The sequence below is a fragment of the Chelonus insularis genome, unplaced genomic scaffold, assembly GCF_013357705.1.
Source record: "Chelonus insularis isolate UGA/USDA-ARS -01 unplaced genomic scaffold, ASM1335770v1 scaffold_362_pilon, whole genome shotgun sequence".
NCBI classification, from domain to species: Eukaryota; Metazoa; Arthropoda; class Insecta; order Hymenoptera; family Braconidae; genus Chelonus; species Chelonus insularis.
In genome coordinates this window covers 470,720-482,917 of record NW_023276793.1, presented here as the reverse complement: position 1 = coordinate 482,917, position 12,198 = coordinate 470,720, and the positions used below count along the sequence as shown (strand labels likewise).

The following is a 12,198-nucleotide window of genomic DNA, read 5'->3' as shown; positions in this document are numbered from 1 at the left end:
AAGCAACCACAAGCAATGTAAATATGCTAATTGCCGCGCTCGAGAAGCAGAACTAATTGAATTAAGCGATGCAAAAGTTTCAACCAGGGAATTGGCATGAATTAGATCGCGACAGAGGGATACCCATCTAGACCGTTCTTTCTGACAAATCAACTCGTTAATGACAAGAGCACACAAACTGCTTGTCATAGTTATTGCCTTATTGGCAATCCACGTGCAGACACTTAACGGCATCTCTTATAATTTTTCAATCCATTTTGTATCATTATTTATTATTGATCAATTGATAACGTCAATGTATTTGAAATGATTTCATTTTTTTAAAGGGACGTTAAATGAAACTCAACTATCTCTTATTCCATAATGAAATAATATACTTTTTTTACTATTACTTATAAATAAACAATTTGTAATTTTTATGATTACAAAAAATCTAATTTGGTATAAAAATGATTTTTTTGGCATTACGGAAAAAAGAATTTTACTTTAGAAATTTGCAATATTAATTGGATTTTTTACAAAGCCAAATATCCGATTTAATCGCCGGGGGAAGATTACAATCTCTATATCACATATAGACATCTTGCTAAATCTAGCTTTTTTTGTTCGCCCATTCTATAGAACATAAATTAAACGTTTGGACAGGAAGACTTTCCTGAAATCTATTCTCGTTTTTTTTACTGAAATCCCAACACGTAAGGATTTTTAAAATTTCCTAGTCTGAATCAATGCTTAAAATACCATTCAAGTAGAAGTAAAAAGAAATGTTATGAGTAAATTTAAAATATGAACTATCTCACGATGTTTATTAAGTATTTTGTTTATTGATCTAGGTGGTATGTCTGAGGTCTAATAACCTGAAGAGAGAAGGCAAGTTGAAAGGGCTCTGATATTGACAAACGAACTGTGGTTGGTCGATTAAACGCACCAATTAATATTCTCAATCAAAATGCTGACTGGAATGGACTGGAGTGATCTTCAAAGGGTTTTCGGTTGTGGTTTATGGTAAGCAAATTCAAATCTACCATCCAAATAACAGAATCGAATTTATATTTAAGGTAATCAGTGGATGAATTTTGCAAAATTCATTGAGTGATTCAATTTCTAATGAAAATTACATTTATCATTGTATAATCACTTTGATAAAGAAGTTTTGATAAAGAGACTATTCAATTTGTCATGTAAAACTTGTCTTCATCTACACACCCTGTCGACAAAATCAATTATCATGAATAAATGATGCATTCAAAAGAAAGGGTTGACAGTTTTAGCATCAAATTAAGCTTACAATTAAATGATGCTTGATTTGACAAACGGTCTAATTAAATAACCACTCCCTCCATTATTGTGAGTCAAAATTTGTGAAGTCATGACACTTACCTTGGCTGGATCAGACTTTTCTGGTTGTTCAGTAAAAGTCTGTGATGATCGGGAGACTGTATTTCTTCGAGTTGTGGTGCCATCATGCGAGGGGCGAACAAACTCAATTCTTCCACCCTCTACAACGATGTTAGGGGCGGGTGGAAAATTCTCCGTGTTACCGACTGCATCATAATAGCCAAGAAGACCTGCCTTTTCGCTGTATAAGGGATGAATTTGTCTGCAACCGCCGATAAAAGAGAAGTTGAAAGCTCAGCAAATTCGAGCTTTTCTGTTGGTAAAAGTATTGAAGCTTTGAATACTGGTTTTCACTTACCTTGGTGATGGTATTGAACGTGTTTTGTCCAAGGCCAAGTCTGATGTTAGGGAAGGGTCAGATCCACGGACACTGGAGCCCCTGAAGCAATCAATTTAAATCATGCAAATTATCATTATTGCAAATAAATTTTCCGATTGTTATAAAAACAATTAATGAAATAAATGGACATATTTTAATAGGTTTTGAAATTTAGTAATTTCTACAAACTAATTTGAATAATTTCGAATCTAGTTTTGTATAAAAAGATTTAAAATGAAATTAACGATATTTTTTTAAAAGAATAATTTCATTGCTATCATTTTCATTATAAGTTATTACTATAGAAATATTTCTCATAAAAAACAGGGAAATAAATTGAAATTGCCATTCACTATATTAACTTAGATTGCTACTAAAATAAGTTATGAACTCATTTTAAACTTTTCTTTTAATTAGTTGAAAAATATCAAACACATTGCTAGTTTTCAACAAAAAATTGAAATGGTAAAAAAAGTTTAATTTTATGGAAAATTATATTTTTATGACCGCAAAATGAAAACAATCTGTCAGAGAAAGTGGCTAACGTTAAAAACATGTACAAAAAAAGTACGTTGTTATGTTTGCCTGGTTCAATCAATTTTTCAGAATTACAAAAAACTACAAAAAAAATCCCCAAGCATGATATTACTTCCCACATAAATTTCAGTATTTTTACGTAAACAGCTTCTCTGGGAGGAAATGAATGTCATGCCATTAATTTTAATTCTTAATACGGGCTTTTAAATAATTAAAAAAGTATTCCTTAAAAAAGAACTTTTCTCATTTATCAGTAAATAATTATTTTTCTTTCATTCAAAGAGAGATAACAAAATGAAAAACCAATTGTTGTTCTATTTCTTGTAATTCATTAAAACAGTAAAAAAATTCAATAAAACAAAAGCAAATAAGTCATAAATCCCAATGTTGAACGAAAATGTGTTAAATATCACAAGTATTACTACCTCTAAAGTTAGTAAATTACTTGCTCAACCAAAACATGTTATTTATAGCAAACTAATAAATTAATTAACGTTTTAAAAGCTGTATGATATTTTATCAATAAATTCATCTGCCTCTATTGGCATTCAAATGAGGAGATAACCATCAGTGAATAAGAGTAGAATAAAATTTAGATAAATGGTTGAATTTTATTGAAAAATATCAAATAACACGGTAAATTGGATGACAAATGTTGGAGTACACTCGATATTTAACCAGCAGTTTCATTAATATAACATTGAGTGTGTGACAACAAACTATCAAGTAACGTATCGGCGCAATGAACTGCAGCGCAGTTCAATAATCAGCGTGAACTCTGTGGCAATTGCCTATGTAGTCATATGTGTTCCCTCTTTATGTATAAAGCCAACCATTTGCTCTATACTCTTCTACATCAACTACCCCCCTTGTTTTATTTCACAACACATCATTCTATACTACAACTCAGGATTCATTTCCCCCTCGAATTTGCTTTATACAACGATAACCAACACACGGTCGATAATATCCTGAACCCCGCAGAGATATTTCTCGAGAAACACTGATGCAACAAAAACAACTGTCGTTGAGACAGAAATAAAAATTATTACGAATTTTCTACTGAGCCAAACGATCGGTAGAAACGCATAAAACTCGTATCATGAATCATGTCTGTATAAATAAAAGAACGCGAAAAATTCTACCTCATTCCTTTCTCTCTAAAAGTATCTTGTATATTTCAAGTAACTTTCATGTTTGTCACAATCAACATTGCTCTCTTACGTCTCCGAGGTTCATCATTATTATCAGTCTTATGTTTATTACACGACACTGCCTTATAAAATATGCATCTCAAATAGATGATGCTTTCTAATAATTACATTCAGTTTAGATTCTTACAAGACTCTATTCTTTATCTTCATCAACAAAGACATTGATTACACTGCTATGTTAATAGATAACATCTTCTCTTAAAGTCTTTTTAAATCTTTTAATTTTTTTTAAATTCATTATTTTAATCTTAAGAATGTAGTTGATAAAATTGAATTTTTTATTTTTCTAAGCATAATCAACAAAAATATAATTCTAAACCTTTTTATTCCAGAAGAAAACGTGCATTTGGTTTGATTATGTTTACCATTCGTTATTCTGCATCGGTGTTTATTTCTTCAACACATTTCATGACACATTTGGCACGGTTTATTTCGGATAAATTTAGGAAATGGAAACTAGTTCAGTTGAAAGCAAAAAGATAATCATACAATTTGATTCTTAATCATAAATTTCAACAAGCATTAAAAATAAAAACCATAAATAATAGTTTGTAATAACAACAATAAAATAGTATTAACTAGGTATTTTTGGAATGATGTAAAGAGTATTCACATAAATTCATAAAGTCTCAAAAGAATTAATTATCAAATGTAAAAGAATGTTCCAAAGCTTGTAGCAATAACTTCTAAATGAACTTCAACTAATGTCAAACAGCTTCAGAATTTCTCGGGATAATTTAACTAAGAGTGGAAACCACAATATGTACTAAAGTAAATTCTCGTTGCGGTGCATACAGAACATGAACCTCGAATGGCTGACTCATGTTTACATGAAAAGCTGTTTGTACGGTCTCTCTAGTTCTATATGCTTCCACCCGCAAGTTTCCTCTGTCGGGTTTCACGCCATTTCTGTTGGCATCTACTTTTGGATGTCCTTATGAAATATTTTGCAGATCTAACTTTGATCTCTTGAAGTGTCTTTCTACCGCATGTTTACAGCTGAACAGAGAGATATAAATGCAAACGTACATCATCTAACGTTAGATCTATTCGTCACGCAACGATTGTTTAAAACTAAGTTCTACCATATGCCGGTGATGAAATCAGCTTCATAAGTTTGATCAAATTTGATTCACATACAATAAGCTGCCGAGTGAATTCTCCTCTTGGTTTGACATTAATATGCATTGAGAAGGATAACACCAACATCTGGGATTCTGCAGATTATATAACATGAAATCAGTTCCGCAGATTGTGAGGTCCCGAATTTGAAACAATTTCTGGTATATGATGCTGTAGAATAGTATTGTGTTTAACTAAGCACCGTGAAGCAGATTAAATTAATAACCATTTTAGAGCTCCTTTTCTTATTTATTATCCAATAATGAATTATTTTTTTTTTATTATTACTTTTACTTGCATGAGAAACTGATCTCCTGTAGAAGTACATTGAAAAATTTATGGGCAAATAAAGGGATATATTGCGGCAGGATTCACTACATGTACAGTATATAATATGATTTAAAGAATATCAATGATTATGTTATTATAAGCGTACTCCACTATATATATATATTTGAGTGATGTATATTTATTTACGATATTGATTAAATTGTATATCTATAATTTACATATAAATAAATACATAATTGATAACGTTTTTCTCAGATTAGTTAGGATTTTTTTTTCGTAACTATATGATGAATATATTAAAAATATATGGAATGAGATTATTTTCAAATAAACAAAAATTATTATATTATTTAAATTTTTTGATTATTATAAAAAACCAAATGAATTGTGTAATAACTCTTCATTTATTTAGAAATTAGTATAAAATGAATCTTATTCAAGCATAGACGAGAAATCACGGAGAGGCGCTTAATTCGTAGGGTTAACCATGAAAATTTGTGTCTAAGGGAAAGTTAGAGAAATCTGGGAGATATCCAAGGTCCTGATTTTAGAAATCAGGTACATGATAAACCAAATTTTGTAACAAACTTGTGATGTATTTTAAAAATGTAGGTAAAAAAAAGAGTTTTCATGAAAACAAAATTTTAACTTTTTGATATGTTAATTTTTTAAAATATGTATAAAATATGAAGCACATAAAATTAATTATAAATTTAGAAATATGAGTTTAAATAAATAAAAAAACAAAAATAAATGATTCACATTTCAATGATTTCCAACAAAAATTCAAAAAAAAACCCTAAAACCTTAAAAACTTACGCAATAAAATAAATTCTGAACCATTAAAATTCCACAATTTTTTGCAAAGCTACCAACTTTTGAACACAATCCAATAATTTTACATTTTTCGAGGCTGCAGTTTACTCAAACCGAATAATTTTTCTCTAATGTTTGATCCATTAAATGGCAATACCAAAAAAAGTGGAGAAAGTTAGGGAGCAGCGGAATAATTTAATGAGTTTTTAGTTCTAAATATTTCTTTTCGAGTGTCTTTGAATGCCAATGCACTGTGGTACATTGTAGATAAAAGCAAGTGAACAGATGTAAATAATTTATGATGCCAAGGGTTCGGAGATAATTGAATCGTGTTTATAGAATTAGCATAATTTCAATCGCTCTTTGATTAAGACGATGCGAAATCACTGAAGCGAATCGTAATTTTAAGGATCATAGTCTTGTCTTCTACTGTGTTAATGTTTAATAATTATTTACGATGTGTACATAAATAAGCACCAGACGATATGCGTAAGTCAGTCGCGTGATATGCAGTAATTGACATTTGCACTAACAGAAGGTTTTATTCTAAATGAATTAAATTTGTTAGCGATTAAAAAAGTTTCTTTGTCATAAAAATTTCATGATTCAATATGAATAATATTTTTTATGAAATAATTAACCTGTCCTGAATAACACATTATCTTAATCACATGATATTTAATATTCGTTCAATCAATATTTATTAGTTATTAATAAATTTGTATTGGACATTAACAAATATTCATTTAATAAACTAACGTGTTTTTTTGGCCTACAAAAATCAATTTTTTCATTTCCAAAGATGTATTTGTAATTAATAAACATATTTATTATGCTCATATAAATCCATCTATCGGTGTGCTTTCTAGGAAGTGACATCGTACACCATCACATTGGATTATCAAATAGCGTTTAGTCAACCGGGACTTCCTTTCACGCTTGAGGAATGCGAATTTGTTTTACTTTGAATATGTACACTACACGTCGTGACATTTGAGGCATGGCAAGACGATGGATTTGCGATCATAATTCCGCACAGGTAAAAGTGGAAGGGGAAAGGAGACAGATGAAATATAAAGAAGCAAAAGAAAGTGAGGGCATTAATATAAGAAGAGATGAACAGCTCTTGTAATGGGCGGCAGTAACATTCGACGTGATGTCTCGCACTCTAAAAACTATGTGAGTGGCACATCCGCCGGAAGTAGTTATCGCTCTCACATGATCAGACATTTTTTGCTAGATTTTATATTGGCGACTTTCGTTCGTGACATTATACTATTTTATCTATTATAGAGTTAGATATCAACCATTTTACCTACACTGGGGTGACAAGAATAATAGGTCTAGGGGGATGATAAAAAATTTGCTCAGTAAAGTCTGAAAAATGAGCCTAGAAAGCGCACGAGCTCATTAGTAAAACTTTTTGAAGCCTCACGTATATTGAATGGAAATTAGTTTTTAGTTGATGATTTACTAATTATTTTCCAACAATTTTTTTTATTTAACCCACATTTTTTTGAAAAATACAAACCTAACTTTGTCTGAATGTTCATCAAAGAAATTTGATTTTACTATAAAAGTTCATTATTTGATTGGAACTATAAATTCTTTTTAAAGTTCCTATCTACCTCTTTAATTCTACCTCTTTAATTTACATTTTATTACAGTTATCAGTTATGATGGCAGAAAACCCGCATTCAACTTTGAATCGTTATCACACTGTCACAAATTATCGTTCAACAATGATTCAAATGTGATTGAAAAGTTACACATTTTTTCCCTATCTTTTTATAATTAAAGTTTCTGTCTTAAAACTACTCATCAATATCCATACTTTGTTTTACAAATGTAAATTATTTATCGACTAATTACGGTAATATTGTTAACAGATGACTACTTCTCAATTTATCTAATAAATAATGTTGGTAAGAAGGATATAAATTGGAAAATTCCACGAAGTGTCCCAATAAATCTAAAATGAAAATAAATCGCATTTATACTAAGAATTGTCTGCAGAAGCATCAAATTGCATGAATCGTTTTATAGATGTTTCAGTGGTCCACAGAAGACATGAACTAACGAGCGAATCCGAGGTTGACGCTTCTGCGAGTTACTAATTTATTGTAAGTGGCTTTCGCAGGTCGGTGGCTAGAGTGCAACCGCATTCCGAGTTCCAGAGCACCCGTGTGGAGAGCACTCTATTTTAGTTCATACAGATCTATATTTACAATATGTATAATAACAGCTTTGCTCATATTTGTGAGGACAGATAATTATTACTGAAGTGGATAGATATTCAAATCATAAACTCGATGCAAAAGTACTTGTAATTACCATCACCATGATCATCATCATTCCACATGCATGGTATTCAGTGACTCATCGCCGAATGAATTCTCTGGAATTCTCGTTGACAATTAAATGCTTTCATTATTGTTATAATTCAAGACATTCATTAACGGATGCTATAAACACGTGAAATTAAAGCTGAAAAATGGGTCCATGAATTCACGGATGCATTTGAAACGCATTACATAGTGTTAAAGTACCACATTCATATTTCTAAGTAGAATATCTGTTTTGAAAATGTTGACGATGCATCATCCACACAGTCTGAGAAACATGCAAGGTACATTCCTGCTGTCGTGAGATTTATTCCAGGAAGTTGTTGGAAAATAGTAGCACACATGTTACGGAATTACTTAAAATTAGTAATTTCTCAACTAAGGCTACATATAGCAACCGTATTCCAGCATAACTCTAGACTTACGGCGTCACTACAATGTTTTCATCTTCATTTTCTACAATGTCGTCGTATTATTATATCATTGACTAAAATACATCTCTAGGCCAAAGGATAAAATCATTATGTGTGGGTGTATGATTATGAGCCTACGCTATCTTTCAGCTGATCACCTTATTTGAATATTATCGAGTGCTCACGAATAGCCACTTTGGTCGACAAGATATCACTGCCAATTGCTCTTGATCTCTGCGAGTAAATAAAATTACTAAATCATCACATTGGAGTTTTACTATCTATACTTATTTTCTGTTCTTATTCTCTTTCTGTATGAGAATAACAACCAATTATTTTTTAGACATAAAATTTTGATACCAGATAACTTTTAATCAGATTTTTATTAAAATCGGAATTTACTGGGAAATGATATTTACATGAAATTACTTAATAGTTCAACTTGTTAGAATTAATGAAGTATTTAGTATTTATTTTATTTGATTAACTGAACATATGCTATTTTTTAAACTGTCATTTAAGAAAACTAATTATTGATATAGTAGAATTTTTTCCTGAATAGTTGAATAAATTACTAAGTAATTAGACATATTAATTTAAGTCAATATTAAACATAATATAAGAATAAAATATTCTTTTATAAGATTATCTTTAGAAGTAATGAACTATAGATAAAGTTAATGAATAACATGATTGAAAGAGGTGAAAGAATTTTACTATCAATAGTTAATAAATAGTTGAAAGGTGTGGTAAAATGGTTATAAAAAATAGAAACAATGTTTTCAATAATATTAAACATCTTTTTTAATTACAAACATTTCAATGCTAATAATGTCTTTAATTGATCAAAATTTTTTCAATTTATCATAATACATAATGAATAATAATACTCGTTTGAATTATTATAGTCAATCAATATTGATAGGCTGAAAGAAAAAATCGAAGGTAATAATTTATTGACGAAAGAAACTGAAATTTTCTGTTTATAAGAAGAGCATCAAAAAAGCTTCGAAAAAGAATTCATTAAAAAATCATCACAAAGAATCGTTTGTTTAGCAAATGTAAAAAATCAAAGAACTATTAGGTTGATGTAACAAACTAATACTAGCATTAGACCTGCAGACACTGAACTTTTTTTATTATCTGAGGCAATAACAAATTTACAAAGTGCTTGAAGGTCAGGTCTAGAAGATATCGACTGATGTGTTTTTGTTTATGTACACGTGCACTCGCGGCAAGTCATTACGTCATTACAACGTTACACGGTCGAATAGCCGACATATACAAATTATAGGGACGTCCAAGACGAACCTGGCTTTCCTCCTACTAACCGCGGACTGGCAGACTGGTGTATTGCATGCAATGAATGCATAGAACCCAGTGTCTAATGTCTGCGTCTCGTGCAAGTGCGTGTATTCTTTCAGAAACCACTAAGGTATGTCATGTACATGGCTCTGTCGTTATCTGTAAAGCGTAGACACGTTTTTGTATTGTCAAACCGGCACCAGCATGAGAGTATATTATTTCTGCATTTATAATTTTTCTGCTCAACACCAGCGATTTTAACTGATGCAATAATACAACCATCATCAACATATAATGATAAAAATGATGGCTACCAGTAAATTTTGCAATTTTACTTTATGTCTATTGCATTGGATATATTTTATAATAGTTTTTATCTAAGTTTGTTAATATCCAATGCGTGGTATGATTAAATGTGGCAAAATTACTGTCCTTAATGGATACAATAAATCATTTATCTACTATATGGGGCTTTTGCGTCAGACCAAAATTAATAACAGACGATAATTTACATCTTCCTAATGAATTAATCCATTATTTCGAGTGTACAATTCTAGTAATTTCTTATTGAAAATTGATATTTATTAACAATAAATAAATCACATTATATTAGTTAATTAAATTTTTTAAAATTAGATGTATTAACTATTTGAAAAAAGTGTAATTAACTAAGCTAACGTCAGAGTTCAAGCTCAATCAAATAGACTCAAGTTATCATGAAAGTAAATATTGATTATGTTTTTTCTTATAATCAATTTATTGAATTATTTAATTTATTATTTATTTACTATAAAAGTTATAAGAGTCAATAAATAGCAGAACTTATCATTAATTTATAGATTTGAATGAATATTTCGATTTATGGTAGAATATTTGTCAAAGTACATGTGCTGTCAATGCTATCTTTGAAATTATTATTTAATAGAATTATCAATGAGTTAAATGTATGGAAATATAGTACTCAAGTTAAAGACATTACACAATACATGCATATTTTAAGTAATAAAAAAATTGTTGGCAAAATGTTAATGAAAGTATCTGAGAAGTTAAAATTCGTTATACAAATGGCAGTGAAATAAAAAAAATTCCTCAGTATAAATTGAAATGAATCAGAGGGTGATAAATATTAAATGTGATTTTTTGTAAAAAAAAAAATTATTTCTTTCCGTTACTTTCATCAAAAGGTCAAGAACAAACTACATAGTATTCATAAGAATTCTCTTATTCACTATTTGCAAATCAGATTTAAATCCCACTTTGTACATAAATTCTCTTTAAATTCCCTATAAAATTTTGAAATAAATACATTTATTAACTTGAAGCAATTTTTTTTATCACTGTGAGTATATATGAACGGACACAGTGGATCATAAAGCGTGGAAATTTATATATTCAATTCTGAAGAAATCCATAGGTTACTATTTCTCCAATGTGACATCATATAGAGGATCATATAAAAGAGGAGCCAAAGTGTCTGAGGATGGCGTGAACTCTGTGAATCACGTACTAAATTTTACGAGACCAACCACAGAAATTGCTTCGCGGTTAGACTTTATGACCTGACAGAGGAAGAATGTTTGTCAGACAAAAGGAGGAGGAAGTGTGACCAGAGAAATAATATGCGTACCGTTTCAAAAGTGAAATTACTTACTATATGACGTAGACAAAGTTTTAATTATATTATTATTTTAAAGGGATACTTTGCAGGAAATAGTCGCTCGAATAAATACTGTTGTGAGGTAATTTTATTATGAACTCCTACCAGGCAGTAGATGAGGAAAGGTTTAGTGTCTAGTTCAATAAAAATAAATGATCAATATAATATAACAACAGAACTTGATTGTTATTTTATAGAATATTTAATTTTACTCCATTATTTCGTTTGATTATTTTCAAATTTATGTAAATAAAAAATACTAAAATTACTGAAGCATTGTTCATTAAAAAACAATAAATTTCAAGTACAGAAACTTGACAGCAAAAGAAATATTATTTTAATTAAAAAAAATTTTACCTCACGCTAGCTCGAAACATTAACCATTAATATTGTATGCTTTGCAAATAAATTATTCCTTTGGTACTCTGGAAATATTAATTATGAAATATTCTAGAAATTAAAAAAAAAAAAAACAGTATTTTGTTACAAAATGTTTTTAGTGATGTTAAATATTTGATAGAATAGTTTATTAATTCTTGAATATACTTTGAAAATGTCAATCATATAATATTCATGTTGAAGGGAAATTATAACTGCTAAAATAATTAAACTTTTTTTTATGCACTTAAAGAAAATAAAATTATAAAACAATCTAATACTTATTTCAACATGATGAAATTTAAAAATTGATGAACCAAGACAATGTGATTTTTATTAATTAAGGTATGAAAAAATTGTTTTCTCTTAACTTTTATTACGTTTCTAAATTACTACAAATTTC

At 29.5% G+C, this 12,198-nt stretch overlaps 1 protein-coding gene across 4 annotated transcripts in view; it reads right to left on the bottom strand.

Annotated features, from left to right (window-relative positions):
* The window catches only part of LOC118073641 (uncharacterized), an 86,201-nt gene that overhangs the window by 50,929 nt on the left and 23,074 nt on the right, over positions 1 to 12,198 (bottom strand). For all 4 annotated transcript variants that reach the window (XM_035094274.1, XM_035094276.1, XM_035094275.1 and 1 more), the window contains exons 2-3: positions 1,697 to 1,777; positions 1,381 to 1,600 (exon numbers count right to left, since the gene is read on the bottom strand). In XM_035094274.1, coding sequence (XP_034950165.1) covers positions 1,381 to 1,600; positions 1,697 to 1,777 — 301 coding nt within the window. The remainder of the gene's footprint in view (positions 1 to 1,380; positions 1,601 to 1,696; positions 1,778 to 12,198) is intronic.